The sequence below is a fragment of the Calonectris borealis genome, chromosome 19, assembly GCF_964195595.1.
Source record: "Calonectris borealis chromosome 19, bCalBor7.hap1.2, whole genome shotgun sequence".
In the NCBI taxonomy this organism is placed as follows: domain Eukaryota; kingdom Metazoa; phylum Chordata; class Aves; order Procellariiformes; family Procellariidae; genus Calonectris; species Calonectris borealis.
The window spans coordinates 4,686,011-4,709,003 of NC_134330.1; the positions used below are offsets into that span (position 1 = coordinate 4,686,011).

The 22,993-nt window shown below is 53.1% G+C and overlaps 1 protein-coding gene across 1 annotated transcript in view; it reads left to right on the top strand.

Annotated features, from left to right (window-relative positions):
- The first annotated feature begins 1,702 nt into the window (after nt 1-1,702).
- Nucleotides 1,703-22,993, top strand: part of LHFPL7 (LHFPL tetraspan subfamily member 7) — a 66,304-nt gene continuing 45,013 nt past the window's right edge. The window contains exons 1-2 of the mRNA XM_075168563.1: nt 1,703-2,018; nt 13,332-13,470. Of these exons, the coding sequence (XP_075024664.1) occupies nt 1,731-2,018; nt 13,332-13,470 (427 nt within the window). The 5' untranslated portion in view covers nt 1,703-1,730. The remainder of the gene's footprint in view (nt 2,019-13,331; nt 13,471-22,993) is intronic.

Below are 22,993 nucleotides of genomic sequence, written 5' to 3' on the forward strand. Positions count from 1 at the left end.
TTATTCTGATTTACTGAAAACAAACCGCATTGTTCCTACCTCCAGTCTGTCCATGTGGTATTGCCAGCGTTGTGTGGGACTCACCTCAGATGACCTTTCTCCAATTCACAGTGTTTTTCCCAAATTCTTGACCATTTATGGTGTCATAAATACTTGAATAAAACCAAGTTAAAAAAAAATCTAGTTTAAAAGTATTTTCTGTGTTTCTCCAGTTACGCTTTTTTTCCCTTTTGTTTTTCTAAATGCCTCAAAGAGTATGAGAAGTGATGCAGCACATGACAGTAGTCGGGTATTTCTACAAACCAGGGATATCGGGAAAAGACAAGGCTGAGTGTGATTTTGTCCCTTCAAAACTTTCCTGGAGTTACAGGACAAAAAGCATGCACAGCATTTTAAATGGAAGAAAAAGACACCCACCCCCATGAAGCTCAAACGCTGTCCCCAGACATAACCGCAGCATTTGACCCCGGACGTTTTGTGTGTGAATTCAGCTGTAAAGCGCAAATTATTTGCCCATCGCTTTCCTCTTCGGGCAGCCTCGGGGTGCTCGGCACCCAGCTCCTGCCCGCCGGCAGTCTGGGCGCACACCAGGAGAGGGTGCCAAGCCCCCGGCTTCTGCGCTACAGACTCCGCACGGATTTCACCAGGGAAGTCCCGCTCTGGCGGTCTCCGAGCCATCCGTCTGCAAGGGCTGCGATTAAACACCAACCAACGCACCCCGGATCTGAAGGGAAAGCTCTTTTCTTGACCAAAAGTTGCCCAATACCTTTAGCTCCGTTTCAGCGGTATCGGCAGTAAGTGCCTGAAACCCGCCGGAGGAGATTAGGGCAGGATAAATATATTTTTTTTTATATTTAAAAAAGGAGCTGCCTCTTTCGGCTTGCGGCTGGTGGACGTGGGTACCGCCGAGTTGCTGGATTTCGGGAAAACCCCGTAAGATCTGCGAGGCAGGAGCCTAAGATATCAATTCATGCTGCAAAGCGACCGGGAGGTTTAACAGGGATAAAACCTGGCTGATCCATGAAGTTTCAGAATTACTGTTACAAAAAAAATTCATCTGCACTGGGAGGCGCAGCTTTTATACCTAAAGTAAGCCCAAATTCCCGGGCAGCCGTTCTGCCTGGCTCTCCACCCGGCCTTTAAGACTCTTTGGAGAAAACGACGAGATTAAAGGATAAAATTAATGTTGCTCGAGCGAGCAGACCCCGAGTAAGAAATCTCCCAGCGAGGGGCCGTGGAGCCCGGCGCGCCTCCCTGGGCTGTGCGTGCGTTTTACAATCCCCACCACGGTCACACCCGGGCTGCGAGAAATTCCCCGCAAACCCGCAGCCCCCACGCGTGTCCCTGCCCAGGAAGGCTGTGCCGCGGAGCCGCAGCATCGCCGTCTGCGGGCACCTGGGGGGGGGTGTTAAAATATTAATGGCAGGAATAAAATTACTCCTCAGGGGCCGCCCCGCAGCCGGGCAGGGAAAACGGCGTAAAAGACACCAAAACGTGTGCGCAGGTGGGGGGGGCCCCGCTCCCCCACCCCGGGACTGCCCCCCCCGCCCGCCGCGGGTGTCGCGACCGCGCCCGGCCTCAGCCGCGCCCCGCGGGGAGGAGGGGGGGGCGGCGCGCAGGCAGCGCGCAGGCAGCGCGCAGGGGGCGCGGGCAGCGCTGCCGGCCCCGCGCCCGGCCCCGCCGGCCGCCCCGCGCCGCGGCGGCTGCGCGGCCGCGCTGCGGCGCCGCCGATGCTGTCGGTGCCGGTGCCGGTGGCGGGCGCGGGGGCGGCGCGGGGCGCGGGCTCCCTGCCCCGCCGGCGCACCATGTGCAGCGGCGTCGGCTGTTTCTGGGCGCTGCTCTCCGCCGGCCTCCTGGCCGCCTGCGCCGCCGCCTTCCTCTCCCCGGCCTGGCTGCTGCCGCCCGGCCGCGCCGCCGCCGGCTTCGGCTTGCTCTGGCGCTGCGCCGGGCCGCCCCGCAGCTGCCACGGCTCCGCCGGTCCCGGCGGCTTCGGAGACATCCCCTCCGGTTCCTGGCAGGTGAGCGCCTCCCCCCCGCGGCGCCCCCCCCCGCCTACCCCGGGCTCCCTGGCATCCCCTCGACATGCCCAAGCTGCCTGGCATCCCCCATCACCTCCCCGGCATCCCCCCTGCCCTTCCCTGGGCTCCCCGGCGTCCCCCCATCACGTCCCCGGCACCCTCCTGCCCTTCCCCTGGCTCACCGGCGTCCCGCACCCCTTCCCCCGCATCCCCCCTGCCTGCCTTGGGCTCCCCGGCGTCCCCCCATCACCTCCCGGCATCCCCCCGACGTGCCCCGGGCTCCCTGGCACCCTCCCTCCCACATCCCTCCAGACCTGCGCCAGGCTCTCCAGTATCTCTCTGTCCTCCTCGCCTCCCTAAGGTCCCCCTGTCATCACCCCGGGATCCCCCGTTCTGACTCAGGCTCTCCAGCATCCCCTCATCCTGTCCCCCAGACATGCCTCAGCATCCTTGTCCTGCCCTGCGCATCCCGGGCATCCCCTGCATCCCCCATGCTGCCCCCGAGCATCCTCTGCATCCCCCCATGCTGCTCTCAAGCATCCCTTTCATCCCCAGCATCCCCCGTGTCCTGCTCCTCAGCACCCCCTGGGTGTCCCGTGGTCCCCGTGGGGCTGCATCCCTTTTTGGGATGCTCGGCTGTGCTTGGGATGCTGCACAGAAACCTCCTGGGTGCCTTCGTGCCGGTGTGGCGGTCAGTGCAGCCTGAGCGTGGCCGCGGTGCATGTCCCGGCTGTGGCACCAGCGGTGCCGCAGGTCTCACCCAGCCAACCTGCCCTGCCGGGGCCCCCGGCTGTGCCACGACGTCGGGACCTCAATTCCCTTCGACCTGCCCGGGCGAGCTCCTGCGTGGGCGTGCGGGAGGGAGTCGGGTGAGAAACAGGAGAGGGTTGGTGCTCCCCAGCAGGGCATTGAGCATCGCTTGCCGGCTGAGTTTGATAAGCAGGATAGGAGCAGGGGGGTGGCTGAAACTGCTGCCCCTGGGACACGAGGATCCAGAAATCAAGCCCGGACGTGGGGGACTGCGGCTGTTCCCCTGTCCGTCCAGCCCGGGGTGATGCCCTTGCCAGGTTTTGGGAGGAAGGAGGCCAAGGCCTCCCTGCTTGCCCCGTGGGGGCTGGGGTTGTTGCGGTGTCCTGGTGTGACAAAGAGCCGCCCGTCCCCGCTGGGTGTGCGGGGGGACCACACAAAGCCTGGCCCCAGCATCCCACCGCCCGCTTGCCCCTGCCCTTTCTTCCTCCTCTCCTTTCCTTTCCTTTTATTCTTAGCTTCTTACCCTGAGGTTGTGAGTGTGACTTCACTACCGCTGCTCAAAACAGACGAGCTTTGATTTGCTCCAGGTCGCTATATTGCAGAAATCCCAATACGAGGGCTAAATCCCCGAGAGGTTGTGGCTGTGCCCGGCACAATGGGTGTCAGTAGTTGAATTTCTCAGCCTGCCGTGAAGCTGCACTGTTATCTCTCCCAGGACGCCAGGTCTGCGTGCGATTGCTTAAATCCTGTCATGGTCCTTAAAATTGTCATTAAAGACAAATATTGTGAATTGCAAAGACAAGAACCGGCTGCATAAAATCCTTCCTATTTATATAAAAAAGTGCAAAAATGCTGTCGTTTCCGTAAGTTGGCCTTTGCTCAGATGTTTTTGCAAACGTAATTCAGATAAACACTTCCAAGTAATAACAAACTTTAAAGATAAGAACAAAGCTCAGCAGTGACTCATTTGAACAGGCTTCAGCTACACACAGCCTCAGCCATCTAATAGCCTCTGAAAAGACTTTAGATCCAGAATATAACATAACGCAAAGCCTCTGAGCTCCTGCGCTTGGGCTGTGGTAGGGATGAATAATATCAAGGTACCGAGTGGAGTTTACAGGGGATTTTGTTGACACATCCTTGTCACCTTTATTAATGCCACCCAAATAATTCTTGAACAACAAACAGTGCAGTCTCTTCCAGGGGAAAGTGCTCCCCTACCAGCTTTCTGCCACGATGAGGATGAGAATACCTGTTGTGATGGTTATTTGATGGGGTGGAATATAATAAAATATCCCTGACAGCTTTGCTAAGGCAGCCAACAGCTTTGGCTTTCTTGCATGAGCAGCCCTCCGAACCCGCACGCCTCGGTGCTCAGGACAGGGGGAGCTGAGTGCTGTGAGCTCCGTCCACCAGTTCAAGCAGGAGATTCTCCCTTTTGGAGAGATGGGGAAATCGTGACTCTTTTTTCTTTGCTTTCAGAACTTGCGACATTCATTTCCAACCTTTCAAGCAATCTCGTGGGCAGCTCCTTCTTTAAATGAAAGCCAAGAGCCTAACCTGGACAGGAATCTAGGAGCTTTTGAAAACAGCCACCAGCTTTTTGCTGAAGTGGCGGAGGCTGGCGAGAAGGGTGCGAAGCTGTGGCTATGGGGGGCAAAGGAAGCAAAAGCTGACCTGGGGATCAAGAGCTCTTTTAGCGTGAAGCTGGTGGCACATCTGGGGGGATGCTGAGAGCACATCTGGGGAGGATGCTGATGGCACACCTGGGGAGGATGCTGAGAGCACACCTGGGGAGGATGCCCACCTGCAGCGCACAGGGGGTGGGAGCAGCCCACAGCCGGGATGTCCATCCCTGGGGAACATTGTTCTTTTTGTTTCCTGAAACGTGCACGCTTACCGCGTTTCATATGTTTCCCTGTTCAAATGTGCCGATTTGGTGAAGGGGTGGGGGAGTGTTCAGCCCTGCAAATGATCCTTAATGCCAGTTGTGTGTTTGCACTTGGGGGATTATGTTAATCATGCTACAAATGATGCTTTGAATCATGTCTAGAGGTTAATTAACATGCCTTTCTTCTCTTAAGAGGGCCTTCATGTCTGCTTAGAGTTGCTGGCTTTTTTCTGCTTCCTTTCATAATTACTTTGCAGCTCTCTAATATCATGGGTACCTTTAATTTAACCCTGTCAGTGCTCAGGCTGCTGGCGCTTTGCACCGTCCTCAGCATCATGATGGTGATTTGATGAGGTGGAATATAATAAAATATCCCTGACACCTGGAGATGTTGTGGCCAGGCTGTCTCGTGCAGGCTGAGACCTTGCAGGAGCTGGTGGAAACTGGAGAGGGTCTGGCTGGAGCCAGGTGAGGAGAGAGGATGGAGATGGGGATATTGCTTGGGGGCCACAGCCAATTTATGAGCAGGGCCCTTACACAGACAATTAATGGAAAGGAGGATCCGTTGTGGGAAAACTTGGAGCTGTGAGGGCTAGAGAGAGGCATCCCAAGGGGTGCCGGTGCCGTGGGGAGAGGGGATTGCTCTTGGGAGGCCAACTGGTAGAGCTGGGAAAAACAGGTGAGCTTTTGAGCTCTGAGCTGCTTCATCACATCTCACTACTTTTCTTTTTTTGGTGCCAGATCCCTGTGTGCATATGTCTGCGTGCAAAATAGTGCTTTATCCTGAGCTAATTTATTTTCTCTTTCAGTGGGAGCATTTGGCTCATGGGTTCCTGTCTCAGTGCTGCACTTCAGAAGCTAGTGCTGCTTCATTTCAAATTTCTATTTTTATTTTTCCAGATAGTCTCCAAGTATTTTCAGGCTTTGCGAAGCATGTAATCTAAAATAACACGGAAGCTGATCAGCCCATGGTATTCAGGTTAAAGCCACATGGACCATTTGCCTATGAAGCTAGTGATGCCCTGCTGGAGCAGAGCACAAAATAACCCACTCAGGACAGGGGGGAAGGCTTTACATGGCTCCAGGAGTTCCCTGAGTGGGTCTTTCCTGGGTTTTTGCCCATAACAGGACTTGAAAAGATCCAGCCTAGTGAAAAAGCACAGTAAACCTGCTTACCTCTTTATTAGAAAATGCTGAAAGGTTTCATAAACCTTCATTGCTGGTTTCTCACCGTGTCAGTTCAGCACTGGGCTCCCAATGTAATCTAAGGTTTGCCCATTGGGGTCAGATTTGCGGAGCTACGCAGCCCCATTCCCAATGAAAAAGCACGTGGGGTACTCGTGGAGATGGGAAGATATTTGGAAAATCTGTCGCTCCTCTTCTAGCACAGGCTCTGGCAGAAGGGAAAGCTCAGCATTTTGGGAGCTCCCAGCTTGTGACATGACTCAAGCAGGGAGCCACGTGTGAGACTGGCTCTTGGGCAGAGTCTGCTCTACCTCTGGGGGCCGCGTGTCAGGCCAGCGTGTTAATTTGGGATTATCGGCAAATCAACTTTTAGCTCCTCATCCTAAGAACTTCCCAAGAGAGCAGATCCTTCCCGGCTTACTCTGTCTATCAGTTAGTTTGATTTTTAATTGCACTTACACAACCTTGGCAAGAGGTGTAAGTGCTCAGCAATTCTTGAAATCACCATCTTCCTCTTTATGCATATTACTTTGCAGTAGACTTTATCTCCTTTCATTAGCCACCCAGACCTACATTAATAGACCTACATTAATAGAACAGAAAATACCCGGTGTGGGGAAACCTGCAGTTCCTGCGCTCTGGCCCCGTGCTTCAATGCCTGAGTAGCAAACCATAACCAGGACTCACTGACCAGTGAACCGCTCACCACTAAGCTGGGCTGCAATGGGTGCTGAGACGGGACCAGCTTAGGAGTGGGCCATGGAAGGTCACGTTGATTGAAAATACAGAGAGGCTGCTCTCGGGATTATTTCTATCAACTCCACTCTCAAGGGGAGATGGAAGCTGCTTTGCTTAAACAAAGGCACAGAGAGGTGGGTATTAGCTGCAGCGTCGCTGCTTGGGCTGCAGGGCCAGGGGCTGGGTAGCAGCTGGGGCTTAGCTGGGACGTGGCCACTTGTGACAGTGATGACCAGTTCACACTGGGTCGCTTGCCCACAAACCTGCTGGACAAACGGAGTCCTGAACCTTGCACCTTGGGAAGGGCATTGCCTACGCCCAGCAGAGACGTTTTGGGCTGAACATTGCATTTTCCCTTTGTAGGGCCCAGAGCAGAGTCTGGCACAGGGTGGTGGGGACACGGCAGGGACATTTTGATGGTGGGACATTCCCTCCATCCTCTTGAGGCTGCAAGTCCCACTCCCTTCGGGCTCCTCTCCACTGGCCTTGTAAGGAAAAGCCAGATGGGAGAGCTCTGTGACCCGCGGGGCATTCCCTGGCCCAAGACGATGAGCCCAGCTTTGCCGCCAGCGCCGGGAAAGGGCTTATCCCAAGGAAGGATAATAACAGAGTGTGGGTAAGAAGGTCTGATCTGGTACCCAGTGACAGCGCACTGCTTGCTGCCTAATTAAAATTTCATTAAGTTGGTTTGCATCCCTTGATGGAGGTCACAGGCACACCATTGATGTGCTAATGTCTTACTTTTTCCCTTTTTTTTCTCTTTCACCACTATCCATCATCCTTTTAGATAAAGCAGTGCCATTAGGAAGTGCTTTCCAGCATCCCCAGATGCAATGGCACTGGAAGAAAGACAGCCGTGATTCATCAGACGTATTATCTGTCTCTTATTTTCTCCCTAATTAAAAAAATGCCTTTTTTTTTTCTTGAATCGGTTTGGGCATTAACCCTTCTGGTGTTTGGGTTGAATACCCTGATGAGCTTGAAAGTGGGAAAGTTACCTGGAAGGCCAGGACTGGCCGAGCTGTGTCTGGGGCGGGGTTGCTGAATTTTTTGCGTGAGCAGCTAAATCTGGGCTGGGGAGAAGTACCCGCTGCGTGTGCTGCGGCACAGGCAGGTCCCCATCAACCAAATCCTTCATTTGAAGGAGAAGAAATGGGGACTGGAGCCTCGTTGCCTCCTCTGCATCCCTGTGCCCCAGCCCAAACCACTCTGGCTCAGGGGACTCTTAGACACCAGCCACCTCCCTGGCAGCATCATGCCTGGGGCTCTGCGTTACTGCCGGGCTGGTTTGGGGAGGTTGGACCCGCTCCTACAGTTCCCATCGGATGACACCGGGCACTTCCCAGCGCTGCTGGGCAGGGGATAGCATCTGCATGCGAGCAGGATGGAGAGGGAAGATTAAATAGGAAGGAGAAAGCTCTCAGATGGCGCCAAAAGGAAGGTAATTGCCAGGGAGGAGAAGATGAGGACGTGTGGGATCCTCTTCCTGGCCGTTGCTTTAACGCCGACCAGATGGCGGATGTTTGTTTCTGTGACTTGTGTGGGGGAAATATGAACAAGCTGCGAGGCTCGATCCACCCACCCCTGCGCACGCAGCGTCTCCTGCAGAGGCAGGCGCTTCTCTTGTGTCCAGGTGGGTGTTCCTGGTTTTTACCAAGATCTTCTCTTGCGCCTTTGCCCAAGGAGAAGGCACTGCCGTTTCGGGTGCAGGGCAGTCTCGCCCAGTGTGGTGTGGATGAAAGCAGGGATTTCCAGGTCCAGTGCAAAACTCATGGGAAGGTTTGGGAGGAGCAAAGGACTTCGTGGCCACGTGGTGCTGGTGCCAGCAACTTGTGAGGCACAGGGATACGCAGAGACCCCGTCGGGCGCTGGGGTGGAGAGGAGGCAGCTTTGCTGCTCCAGCACTGCTGCTGCCCTGCAGATAGATACCAGTCTGAGTATTTGCACTGATCCTTTCCAGCCCTCTTTATTTGCCCTCTGACAGGTGGTGGCGACCGCTCCACCTCTACCAGGAGCCCGGCCAGGGGCATCTCAAGCCACGCAGCAGAGCCGGGCCCAGCTGCCAACATCTGCATCCGCTTCCCGGCATCAGCCCCTGGTGTGGCCTCCCGGGTCCTTGCCAGTACTGCTGCAAATCCCAAACCCCAGGTCCCCACTCAGCACCTCCGTCCAGCACTGATTTATTTTTTTAACAAGGTTAAAAACCCTGGTGTCTGTTTGGTTTCTGCCTCTCCAGGCACAGCGCTATCCAGTTTAACCCCAAAACATCTTCCCTAAATGAACATTTAATCACACAGAGTTCTGATGGGAAGGACTGCATGTAAAAAGGAAAATGGTTTGATTAATTTTGCCCCCTCTTCTCTTGCAGTTGCTTTTACAGCCAGTTTTTCCTCAGCTTGTTCAGAGTTTCTCAGACCTCTTCTGGCTCAACCCCCAGAAAGCCAGACACGCTGTGACCTTCATGCTTTCTTTTTCTCACTCAGCCCGTGGCTTTATTTCCTAATTATTTAGTGTATTTATTTTCTGCCCCCATTTTGCAAAGATGCTTAAGCATTTGAGCAGGGCTGAAATACCCAAGCAGTCTGTAACCTTGCCTTCAGCCTGCTGCTCCGGATACCACAGGGCCCATCCGGGATGGCAGCTCTCAGGGGTGGTCAAGTTGCAATTAATAAACTGCATTAATAAACTAAAGCGTGGCGTGGTGTGACCCAGCGCACAGGACGCGATGGCAGGAGCTTTGCCAAGTTGGTTTATCTTGCCAAGCCAAACGCTGTGTACCATTTCTCAGCACCAACGCATTGGACCGGGCAATTTTTTTCTCCCTTTGCCCTTTTCTCCTTAAACTGTGAAGATCATGGATGCTGGTTTCAAAAGATGGGTTAACTATTTTTTTAAAATTTTCATCAGGGATATTAAGTGATTCTTCCCAGGATCGTCATTGTGTGACATTTTAATTTCGATTTTTTTTGGTGAATGAAACAGCATCTTCAGCAGATTTATTACTTAGTGAATGGCACAGCCATGGCACGTGTCAGACTTGTAAAATATTAAAATAATGGGTAGGGGATTGTTGTTAATCGGAATTTATTACGCTACATAAAGGCATATTTACAGTCCCACCAGGGGACTATTAATTTGTTTGGGGATAAACAATTAATCTCCCTGGGAGTGGGAGCAGAAAATCTGACATGGTTTTACGTCTTTTCCCAGCGTGGCAGAGGCAGGATAGCTCGCAGCCCCGGGCTGCCGGGCTCCCCGGGGGGGTCTCCCCTGGCACGGACGCGGGTCTGCGGTGCCTGGGGAGAGGCAGCCCACCGGGCAGCGAGGTCCCGCTTCTCCCTGGCTGGTTTTGCACTGGGAGCTGTGCTCTTTGCTATGATGAATGGGCTTTTTCCTGCCCCTGCCTGAGCTGGGCTCTCACAGACGGCCTCGATGTATCCCATTTGTTCTTCCCGTCTATTTTTGGGTTTCAGCCTTTGCATCCTGTTTCCTGCATACTCTCCTTTCCGCTCAAGATGCAACAGGCACAAACAGGGAGGAGAGAGGGAGGTGCCGCGCAGTTGGAAGGAGAGGGGTTTTAGCTGCTACTGTTTGGTACCTTTGCTCCACGGACTTCTTCAAACTTAAGCCTTATTATTTTTCTTCGGAAGCGGCTGTTTGATCTGCAGGTGCGGTTCCAGTACAGGGCAGGAGCACTTGGGATAATTCCCAGCCAAGGCCCTGGAAAGGTTACAACAAAAGCAGAATTTCTGTTTTACAAAGGCTTATCCAGTGTTTTGGCAGGTAATGCCAACGCGTTAGGGAAAGAAGCTCACCCCTTGCGTTTAAGCCGCTCTGGCCATTGCGTACCAGGACAATGTAGGAGCCAGACTAAGACCAGCTGCCCCCCGGCCGTTCGGTGGCTCAGCATCCCCGGCCCACGTGGCAGAAAACAAACCTCACCATTTACCTACGCCTCTTGCCCACATGAATTTTAACGCATTTATTCAAAATGAGACCTTAGTTCCCTTTACCAAGGCCTGGTTGGATTTGGTCGGTTTTTGGCCACCACCATGCACATCAGGGTGCTGCTGGCCCCGGGACCCAGCAGCCTTGCTGCCACCTGTATGCACCCTGATGGCAGGACCCGAACTTGACCCAGCTCTTCTTTCAGTGTAACGCTCACCTGCACCCATCCTGTTTGTGCCTTTTTTCTTGGTGCTATGTCCTGAAAAACATCTTTGCACCTTTCTGCAGGGATTAGCAGTCTGAGTGGCTCATAGGTCGTTTCCAGCAGGAGCTGCAAGTTTCTAGGGGATTTGTGCTACCATAATTAAGGAGAACCTAGATCATTAAAAATAATACGCTTCACACAAGAGAGGAACAAGCCTGCTTCACAAGACCCCTTTCTGCTGAAAAATTCATTGCTCTAAATAATTAATAGTCCTCGCAAAGGAGAATGGTTTTGCATGTTGCCGTGTGGAAGGTGAAATTCAGACGCCAGGCAGAGTAATCCTTCTGTTTTTTTATGAGTCCGTATTTCCTCGCTGCACTGCTGCCCTGGGAGCAGTGGGGAGCAAGGGCTGGGGCTACTCTCCCTGTGGGACCCCGCACTGGGAGGGTGTCTGCGCGATGGGGTCACCCATCCCACCCCAAACCCAGTGGGTTCCTCCCAGGATACGGATGGGGCAAGGGACTGGTCCCCGCCACGGATGTCCCAACCTTGTCTCTTTTGCCCTGAAGCAGCACTTGTCTCTTTGGGTCTCGGTGGCTTGGAAGGCACTGGAGAGGAGCAGATACCCCTGCTGCCACAGTCCCTGCCGAAACAGCCTCTCCATTTCTCTCGGTAGCTGTTTGCACGGTCGTGCCTTTTACATTGCATGTCAGGAATTAATTTATTGCCAGGACAATGTTTGCATTGCTTGTGTGGTGTATAAATAGGCGATAAATAAGATGCTGATTTCTGATCACTGCACAGCACGGGGGGAAGTGCTCACACCAGGATGTCGGGGCAGTGCCCGTGCTCCCCTGGCCCATCCCTCACCAGCACCAGCGTGTCCCTTCTTGGAGTGACGGCAGCTCCCCGGCAGGACCCTGCAGGCAGCGGCTCTGCCACCACGGCACCAGCCAGTCCAGCTGCTGAAAAACAGCTCAGCAGTAAATAACGCAGGTAGATGTAGGACAGTGCCAGACCCGTGGGGCAGTACCAGTAGTGCTGGAGGGTCGGGAGGGTTTTTTTAGCTGCTTGGACCCCCCGTAGCCATCACAGAGTAAACCAGTTCCTCTTCCCCTGCTCAGCCTGCCTGTGGTTCCTGCAGCATAACTTGCATTTAGCAGATTATTTACTCCTGATTTGTAAACTCTTTGGTGAGGGGGAGCAAATGGCAACATGTATTGGGTTTGTTCCTGTAGTAACCATGGTTGCCCAAAAGCTCAAATGTAGGGGGAAAAGTAAAAAAGGAAAATTGTGCATTTCTAACCAGAGCATCTCGGCAGGGCGAGAGGGCTGGACGAGGGCGGGTGGAGGTGGGACCTGAGCTCCTTATGGCAGCTCCCGCGCAGGTTATTAGGAAAATGGGGCCGAGAGCTCTCTTAGAGCTGTACTGCTTTAGGGAGCCAAGACGCTGACATTACTGCAGGGTGACTCACCATAGCCAGGAGCGTTTCGCTGAATTTGCCGTGAAATGCTGTGAAATGACAGAACTTGATGTGGCTGCTGCAACGCTGGTACTGAGCTGCTCTCGCGCTGTTTGAAGGCTGCCACGAGCTGGGTGCTGGAGGAGGAGGCACCCGTCATGGGTCCCCTCATCACCCCTGGCCACACTGTGCCCCTGGCTGGGCTGGCACGTGTCCCCGCCAGTACAAGGACCACCTCACTGCCAGTGCCGTCCCGTTGGCAGAGGTGGAAATGCCACCTGCAACGGGGACAGAAACAGCAACAGTGCAGCAATCAGGTGCCCATACCCAAGGGCGAGCTGTTTTGCCATAAATTAGCACTTTTCCCAGTTTTAGATGCTGATGCAGTTTGCATCTTATGGCCAGAATACTAAATAGCAAAACTGCTTCCGTGCTGGCCAGGGTGCTGGCCTCCCCTTTCACTGCCCCTCCGCGCTGTGCCAGCCCCAGCGAAAACACTGCCCACCGAGCACTCCTATAGCCTCTGGCACCCCAAAGCATCATCCCACAGCATGAGCTGGGTTGGAGTAACAGGCCCAAACGGCCCCGTTTTGTTGCAAAAGAGGCTAAATCAAAGACATGGCCGCTGCAGGGAAAAGCCGGTGGGCTGCTGGGGTGAGCTGGGGTAGGGGGTGGGAGCAGCCTGCTGCGTTGGCAGAGGCTGGCTGCAATGAGACCTTTGCAGCAGCGGGTTCCCCGCCGTGGAGCATCATTGGCAAAACACCTTCTAATTGCCAGGCTTGCAGGGGCGGGCGCTATCACGAGATACGTTTCAGCTCTCAGTGGAGGCACTGACACGCATCGCAGGCATCTAATGGCACTTGTATTAGTGATGTAGCCCTTCATGCATGTAATACATTTGCTATTATCACCATAGCCTGAATACTAATAACCCCTGGGACCAGGTGACGGGTGAACCATGGGCTCGAGACTTAACAGTGAATTTAAGCAGCAGAAGGTAGAAGGAAAGGGATGGGAGAAGCTGCCCATGATGGGGCCCCACTTCTCACTTTCAAGAGGGGGAATTTGTGGGAAGGTGTCACGGGGACAGTGGTGGGGGACCACCTTGCTGACAGCCCTGTGTGTCCTTTCAGACGAGCGCCGTGCTGTGTGCAGGCGGCTGTGCCCTGCTGGCCCTCAGCTCGCTGCTGGCCATCGTCGCCGTCCTGCTGCCCGGTGGAGCCTGCGAGAGGCGAGTCTGCACCCTGGCTGGCTACATGCAGACAGCGGCAGGCAAGTGACGGGGACTTTGCTCTTTGGGGTGGCAAGATGGGGTTTCCGCAGGGTGCTGCCTGGCCATTCACAATATCCTGGATCTCAGCAACAAGAGGTGCTTGCAAACCCTAAGCAATGCTGGGAGAAAAGAGAGCAGCCCTTGCTTTAGCAATTGCCTCCTGTATCCATGCTTAAAAAAATCTATTAAAAATCCCCTCTGCTCAAATACGCAGGTCTGTGGCAAAGGGCCTGGGCTGCAGGTCCTGCTTGCTGCCCTCTGCTCAGGCTCGTGTAGGGCAGGGGGCTGCAGCAAGCAGTGGAGAGCAGGCTGCCTGCTGGCAGGGTGCTGCTGCACCTCCTGGGGTCTAGTAGATGCCTCCTGTGAAGTTTGCAGTCCCATTTGAGCCACCTTTGCAGTTAAGCCTCTGGAGGGATTTCCCTTGCTGAGCTTTACACCTGAGACAGGCTGTTGCCCACCCTGTCCAGCATCTTCCCCTGGCCTTCCCTGCTTGATGCTGCATTTGCTTATATTTCCATTGCAATTGCTTATACTTCTGCCTTTGAGAAGCGCTAATGCAGAGGGGAGGCGGCAGGCAGCTGGGGAAGGTCCGTCCCCATCCTGTGCTCCACTGTGGGGAGCCAGGTCTCCGGGGGTTGAAGTGCTGGACTAAACAACCCCAACTGGACACGAGATGTGACAGGAGATTAAACCTCCCGTTCATGTCTGTGTCCGAGAATAAACGCCTTTCCTTGGAGAAATCCTAAAGGCCAGCCAGGCTTTGTTATCTGCCTGGCAGCATTCAAGCAGCTTTTGGGGGAAATCCTGTTATGCGCTCTCCTCGCCAGGGCTCATCCCGCGGGAGCCGATTTGGGAACAGATGGAGGGGTCTGGCCCGTTAGCCACGGCTGCTCCAGCTCAGCCAGGCTGCGGGGGGCACAGGCAGCTGCACGTCCCCATGTCCCATCGCTAGTGACCGATGCATCACTTGGAGGCCACAATTTGGAGATTCTCGTCACCCCTCTACGTTGGCTGTGGCCAACGGGTCCCCTGGGTGCAGGACAGAGGCTGGAGGAGCCCCATGCTGGCAGGTCTCAGCGCCAGCCCAGGGATGGCGAGGGTCACAGGGAGGTGGCTCAGGGTGGCCTTGCAGGTGGTCTCCCGTGCAGGGGATAAGCGGGATGGAAAGGGGTAACCCTGCGTTACCTTTGCCCAGGGGGGTGGCACATCCCTGCTGCGTCTGGCTCTGCAACGAGAGACAAGCAGGTACAAAGCAAGGGATCAGGAAGAGTCCCTGGAAAGGAAACCAACTGTGGCAGATAAATACAAATGAGGCGCTCTGAGGGGTTTTGGTAATATTGAACAGGCTGTAAATAAACTGTAGGCTCTAAGCGTTATTGACAAATGAAGATTTACTGGGTACGTTCAGGCAAGCTAATGGGTTGCTTTAAACCCTGGCGGTGCCTTGCTAAGCATTTTGTATTGCGCTTTTTAATTTTGGTTCGCTGTGGATTAATCCCTATTCAGAACAAGGCAGCCCTGAGTCAACAGAATTAAATGGTTTAATGTATTTGGATTCAGAAATGTTGGCCCCCCCGATTTCTCTCCCTGTTCCCCCCCTCCCCCTCTAATGAAGCTCTTCATTAGAAATCTGCTGCAGCTGGGTGACAGTAAGAGAAACTCCTCCCCCAAAATCTCATTATCTTATAGAGAAAAGCAGGGATTTTAGGATAGATTAATTTATATGGGAGAGAAGGAAAACAGAGCAAGCCCACAAGGTTTGGCAGAGCAGCTTTCTGATGGTGGGGGGGCAGCTCTGCCAGGGAAACCCCTATAAAACCACCATGAGATGCCGGTGGAGCAGTGGGAGGGAGGAGGGGGCCACATCTCTCCCAAACCCCAGGTTTCCCTGAAGCACAGCAGGTCCCACAGGCACTTTCCCTCTGCCTGTCCTGACATTTTCCCCTTGAAATCAGAATTTTGCTCCCATTTTTCCATCCCACAAAAACACCTCGAGGTATTTTGCAGAGCACCAAAGGCATGAGTAAATAAGCTTAATACTATAAAACATTGAATCAGGCAATCTAATTTCCCAATAAAGAGCCAGGTGCATTCAGCCAGGAGCATGAAACATGCTATAAAGTGCATGAGCAGAGACACCAGCAGAGCCAGAATCAGTCCCCACAGGCTCTGCGCCGTATCAGACAGACGCCCCGAGCCACACTCACGTTCAATCCAGGTGCAGAGGCCAAACTGAACCACACAAGACCCAATCCCGAGAGCAGCCCCACAGCAAGGGGCAGTCAGGCTCAAGCTATGACTTTAACACTTCCCTGCTATTTTTTAGAGATCCAAGCTGTGTCTTTTCCAACCCCAGAAGGAAGGAAGATAGAAACCTCATGCAGATAGAGCAGAGCATTAATTGCAGACACAGACATGCCATCAGGGTTCAGAGCTGGGCTAATTGCCACCATACGCTGAACACATGATTCCTGATGCCTGGCATCCACCCCTTAGAAAAAAAAACAACATATCCACACAAATGACAAGAGAATGATTCCTAATGAAAGAGTAAATGAGCAGCAGAGCAACAGGGAAAGTAGGAGGGATAAAAGATAGAACATTTGCTCAGCTCTCACACCCTACAAGCAAAGTCAAAGCTGCCCCAGAGGGATCAGAGACAGGGCTCACTAAAATTAAATTTCTGCTATGATACCTCCTCCCAAGCCTGCATAGCAGCACCACCAGAAAGGCTGGGAGAGCCAAGCTGGCCCCATTTATGTGTGGGTCAGCGGGGAGGCCCCAACCCCCAGCTGCAGCCCATCGCTGCTGACGGCGAGGGGCCTGGGGTTAGCCCCAGGGACACGGAGTGCAAATGGGTGCACAGCTGAAATCCTGCCACAGTGATTTTTCAGCAAAAGCCTCTTTGTTGGCATTTTAAAAATAGGAGTTAATTCCAGGGAGAAATGTCTCCTGCCATACAGGGCTGTAAGGGAAGGGCAGGGGATGTTCTCCAGGGCTGGCTGTGCCTGTACAACCTCTCCGGTGGCTTCCAGGTGCTGTGCCAGGGACCTGGGGTTTATAGCTGGACATTATAGTTTATCTCTGCAAAGCTCTCAGACCAGTTTTCGAGCGACTGCCAGTGGCGAAGCTGCTGGAAGGAGCGTTGGGCCATCACAGTGTCTCAGGCACCGGCTTCACCCACGGGCACCCGTTGGTGATGCCCCGGGGAGCCCTGAGGCCCTGCTCTGAGCTGTCAGAGCCCACACAGTCCCCAGCAGTGCCACCACATTAGGGGAGTGTCCTGAAGGCTAGGGTGCCAAGAGTCAAAACAGCCTCCGCCGGGTTTCCAGCATGGACTGTGCCTGCTCCTCGCCCCGGGAGCATCTGCGCTCCCATGGGAATGGCCTTTCCAAGGGAGTGAGGCTCGCTACTGGTGGAAACCGAGATTTTAACAGAGGCTGAGTAAACCCCATCAAACAGCAAATCCGGGCAGCTTTCTGCTTCTGGGAGTTTGTGGGACTAAGGGAAGGATTATGGGTCTGCTGTTGGATTAAGCTGCTGGCGACCGCGCTCTGGCACCAAAGCAGATTGCATCTGCTGCTTGGGAAAAGCAACAAGTCTTTGTAGGCAGGCAGCAGGGACTAGCAGCCTCCCTCCACAGCTCCTTCTACTACCCTAAAAGCCTCAATAAAAACCAGGATTGTGTTGCTTTTTGGAAGCTTTTCACCATGCGCTTTTCAGGCAAAGGGCTCTTGTTTTGCAGGTGAGTAGTGGCCGATCCATCGGCGGTTAGTAACTGGATGCACCCCCAGCCGCCCCACGGCTGCTGATCCTTTCCCTGGTCTCCAAGATGTGCCTGCGAAACGGCCTGGCAGGAGGAGGCTGCAGAGCTTTGCACCTCCCCGAGGGCACAGGCACAGCTGAAGGTGAGGGAAGCCTTTGGGGAGAGGTTTGCTTTCACCCCACTCTGCTCTCTGTCTAAACCTACCACCATCAGCTCACCGCTGAAGACCAACCCAGTGCTGAGGGCAAATGATCCTGACCTGCCTGTGCCTTTCTAAGGCTCTTTTGGTTTCAAAGAGCAATTTCCCAGCATCGCTACAACAGAACCAGAACAGTCATAGGACTCCAGCAAGACAGGCAGAAACCCCCAGTTATGCAATTCCCTTACTTAGCCGCACTTTAATCCCAAGTTTCATGGTAGTCCCAAGAACTTCTTCCTGCAAAATTTGATTGCATTCTGCAGCCAAGGTCCCTCTTGCTGGCAGAAGCAGCGCAGTGGCATTACAGAGATGGCCTCAGGTTTTGGTTAGTTAAGCAGCAAAGCAAAATGCAGGGGACCTTGTGCTTTTTGAAGTAGCCTGTGATTACTTAAGACACTGATCATCAGGTAAGAACACACAAAGAGGGAGAATCGTTCATTTTTAGATCAGTGTGAATCTTTTAAATGCATCATGTTCTGAAAAGACTGAAAAGCATCCCAGATTAAAATGGACTGTGCTATTCCTAAGGGAGTGCTGCAGGATGGGTGGGAGATTTGCCCCAGCCTTGGGATGGTGGGGGCACATGGTGGGGGCAGCACGGAGACAGCATGTCCCTGGCCAGGAGGCTGTCCCAGTGCCTGTGTCACCATGTTATTTAGGAAGGCAGCGTGTGGTCACTGCCCCCGTTGTGCCTCCCGTACTGCCCTGCCCCTCAGCCCACTTTTGGGATCAATGGCACCCTGTTTTTCCCAGCTTGTGCAGGCTCTGAATAGCAAACAGCACTGTCATCCACATCCATATTGATTCCTCAGACTAATATTGATCAGCTTGGTGACATACAGGTAACGTGTAATTAGTAACTTGGATAAAAATAGCACAAAGAGGGTGTACAACCAAGCTGCCTGGGTACTCCGACCTTTGCTAGCTTCTCCATGGTGGCAGCAAATAGAGGGCTTGTGGCTGCCTGGTTATTGCTGACCTGCTATTAAAAACACTGTGAGTCTCCCCTTCCCTGCCATCACTACCATGCGAGGTGGTTTTGGAGTGCTGCCTGACGAGGTCTCTGATGACTGGGCACCAGTGGAGCTGTTGCCATGACTCAGGAAAGAGCAGCTCCGCTTGCCTCCCTGTGTTTTGCTCTGTAGCTCGGGTGCTGCATCTTTAGGACCAAAAGATGCCGTGAGCTGACAGAGCTTCACTTACGTCAGTGCGCATGGCCAGTCTGCACCCGCAGCAGTTGCCTGTGAGGTCTCGGATCCTTCCCATCCTGCCCCTTGCCAAGAAATCGCGATTGAAATAATGGCCTGGGCAATCTGCCAAATACCACCTTCCAATGCACTAAAGGACTTGTGGCACCAGCAGCTGTTGGGGATGCTGAAGGGCAATGTCTGAGGACGTTGCAGGGGTCACCAGACAGTGGGGACATGCCCACTGCTCCCGGAGTGCAGGCAGTGTCACAGCACGGTCCCTGCAGCACCTCTTTGAGGAGACACAAATGGAGCTGACATCTGCCCAAGGCAGGGGACAGTTTGGGGTTGGGTGGCCAACGTTGCGACCGACACTAAAAATGTTCAGGGCCGGCCAAGGAGACGAGGGTCTGAGCCGGTCCCAGACGGTGCAGCCTTTCCCACCCCCTCCCACACAGCCCAGGCCGGGGCTGATCCACAGCCGGTTTCCTGATGGGCGTTTTCGTGGCCGCAGTGCCCGGGAGCCCCATCCTGTTTACGCCGAGGGTTGTTTGTCACAAGGCAGCCCTGGGATTTAGAAGAGGAACTTGCCAGCGGAGGTGGGGGGGAGCAGCGCCCTGTTGTCCAGGCATTGATTTGATTCAAAATCACCCAAAGCTTCCCCATCCCTGTTTTAAAAATAGCATCTTGGCTTTTATCACAGAGCCCATGTGGTCCCTTTTCTTGTGGGGCTTGAAAAATGTGCTCAGGCCTGATGCAGTGACATTGCTGGCTGTGTTCGATCACCAGAGCAGCATCAAAAAAATGTTGCCATAAAGCTGTTTCCAGCCATTCACAAAAGGTTCCCCAAAACTGCAACGTTTGGCTAAGCAAGAGGAGAAGCGCCAAAAATAAAGCAAAGTCCAGCCTTGATGCAAGGTGCTCGGGCATGAAAGTAAAAAACAGCAGCATAAAACCTGAACCCAGAGATGGGTCCAGCTCCTGAGTCGCAAGGGCAGCTCTTCTGGTTTCCCCTTGTCTTTCTCTGGAAAGAGCAATGCTCCCATCACAGCTGGGAGTAATTGCATGATCCTCGTCACTGCTCAGGTCCTCACTGCCATCTTCACCCTCTCCCCTCCACATTTCACATCTCGTCCTTGCAATAGAGACCACGACCAACAACGTCAGAAGCCTTGGCTCCTTCCTGGGTACAAAGCTTTTTCCCCCTGCTTTCTTTAATTACATTAGCAAAGTCGAAAAACTGCCTTTGGCACATTATTATTCAGTCAGTGAACTCTCACTAATTCCTGACACAACTAATAAATATCTGACAGTAGGAGCCCGCTGCCGGGGTGCTGGAGCGGGGGCTCAGTCGCAGCCCATCCTGAGAGGTGCTTCGCTCTAGCGCCAATATTGCTTACGCCTGACTTACGTGTGCTCTCATTTTTTTCACTCGTACTGATGCAAATCCTCTTTTTCTGCATTTTTTGCCAATTTGCTCTAGAATTTAGCTCAGTAAAAGCCGTCGCCGTCCTGGGCCTTGGGCCGGTGTGTCCTGGAGCAGGGACTGCTCTGAACCCTGCAGAGAAGCTGGGCACCAGCACAAAGCCCAGGTGATGTTATTCCACCCCTCTCTGCATGTTTAAGAATTTGATGAACTCCCAGGTTAAAGCCAACAGTTGACTTTTTTCCGTCTACCTTCCAACTGGAGGTGTCACCTGGGAGGGTGTTGCAAGGGAGCAAAATGAACTTGCCAGATCTGCAGATCGACAGGCATGAAAGTGGAACCACAAACATCGACTCAACTTCAGCCTTTCACCAGAGGAAATTTTTACTTCTGCTGAAACAGTGATTTCTCCGTGCTCACTTCGGTGCGTACATTCGAGTGACAGATCATCTTGGTTCGAGAGCCATTTTGTGATTTTACTTTCAAAACTGAAAATCTTCAGCGGAGAGCCAGACCATTAAACTTAGCAGTAAAAGGGAGAGGGGCTGGCAGCTTTCCAAATGGCCAGGCTCCCTGCCACAGGTTAAGTGTAGATTAGCCTTCCCCAGGGTTTAAGCTCATTTCATACAAGGTGCAGAGAGGCCGGAGGAGAAGGGGCCAGATCCTGGCTGCACTGTACAGCAGCTGAGCCACGCTTTAGCCTTGGCGAGGGAAGCTAGGGATTCATTTCCATCTGACATTTGGATGGTTTTCTTTCTTCTGCTTAGTTCTCAAACTATGGTTTGATTTTCTCCAGGTACAGTTTTGCCTTTTGGCACAAACCTGCTGACTTGGTGCCTTTGCCCTCCCTTCAGGCCGGGGACACGGCAGTAGCAGCGTGCCTGGGCTAACGCCGGGAGCAGTGTATTTCTCAATAGCCTCATTTAGAGAATAAACCAGCCATGTCCTTTCATTGGTTTCTTGGAGAGGGGCAATACATTTCCAGTGGCATCAGTGACAGAAGCAATATCCTTTCATTGCTATCATTGGAAAAGAGCAGTTTTATGCTGCAAGAACGAACTAGTTCACTTGTACAAAACATATTTTCTATTCCCTTAAACCTGGGGAAATCCTTGTATTAATATGTGGCTGAATTGCTTCTCTTTCAACAGTTCTCCTAGGGATTTGAGTTTAGACCAGTTATTGCACTTGGATGCAATAACAGTCCATAAAAAGTATATTTTGTAAATAATAACAGTGCTTTGTAATAAATGGGAACAACAAATGACAAGTGCCACTGGGGCTCCAAAGCTGCTGCCTCAGAGAAATACCAGCCAGCCCCAAGGACCCCAGCACCGTGCCAGAGCCATTTGTTTCAGATGGTAAAACCCATACTTCAGTTTTAGAGGGAATTTGTTTTCCTCTGCCTGTGACACTCTGTTCAATCTGCAGGCAGTTTTTCCTTCTTCTACAACGCAGGAGGTTTACTCTCATTCTAAAATTTTCAAGGTACCAGCGTGGAGCTCAGGGGTGTTATTGGCGGGCTCTTCGAGCCATACCTTACCAAGCAGGCTCCCTCACATGAGTTTTTGGGGAGGGATGGCTTTGATTACAGTTCACCTTCCACAGAGCTTAACCGTGCTTGTTGGTTGTTGCAGGAGAGAACCACTGCATGAGAGGGTCCTTCTTCCCTTGCAAGTTCAGGTTGGTGGTAGCACAGTCAGGACATCATAAATCAGATCCTGCAAAGCTTCAGAGCATCTATCATTTAATAACTGTCATTTGTGGCTTCCCAGCCTGCTTGTTGCATGCCCACAGTGCTGGGAAGAAGCATGGCTCCTTATCTCCTTGCTGTGTGATTATCTGCTTCAGCTGATATTTCTCTGCATAAATAGTTTGACTTTTCCCTTTTTCCCCCCTGGCTTGGCTCATGTTTGTATCTGCTGTTGCTGGAAAGATGGAGACAGACCCTTGCAAACCCCCTCCAGGGCCACCTGAATATCCTCCCTTGCTGTGGAGAATGGAGCTCCTAGCTGAATTTCATGCATCCTGAAGCAATTGTGTAGAGGTCACATCATCTTTACTGACTCATCCATCTGGACTGAGTGTGTAGGGTGTAACACAGAGAGAAGAAAAACCTCCCCATCCTCTCTGACGCTAACAGGGAGCTCGGGACTGTCATGGGCAGTTTGCTGTTTGGTCTGCTCAAGAGAAGGATGCGTGCACTTCAGGGACCTTTGGTCAACCCCAGTGTCCAGCCCTCTCTTTCTGTCAATGTTGGAAGTTTTTGGCCTGTTATGATGTGCTAAAGCAATATTAGCAGCACGGAAGACAGTTTCTGGCCTTGGTGTCAGACATAAATGTTTGCTGGGCTGGTTGGATCCTGGCTGTAATTTAACAGGCATCTAAACGTGGGGACAAGGACCTGCCAGGACACAGAGCAGGACAGTACATAGCATGACAGCAGCACGTACATCCATCTGCCAGCCGCAACATGCTGCCGCAAAACCTGAGGGTTGATATCAGTTTAGGGTGAAGCAGTGAGCCTCCAAATGCCTCAAAATCTGTTTTCCTGAGATTAGGTGAAGCTCACGCTATCCATAGATCCACTTGGGAAGTCATTACGGGGCCTTGCTGCTGTTGTACAGCGGAGATGTGTTGGCCTAGCCTTGGCGAGCAAGGTGATAAATCTGGGCTGCAGCTGCTCACTGTCCTTTGTGTTGCAAATTGCTCAGGCAGTTGAAAACGCCTGTGTTCGTGCATCAGCCAGTCCTGCTTTAAGAGAAGGCACGCACAGAGATAGGGTTTCCCTAAGAAAGGAGCTATGAAGTTCTGACAGAATGGGTCTTTCCAACACCTACAGCCCTGGCTGACCAGCAGGGTCCCGGCTGCCTGGGTCAGACCCTTTGGTGGGATGCAGGGTGTTTCAGTCCTGCTTTGCTTGCTCTAGATGAGCATTTGTCTT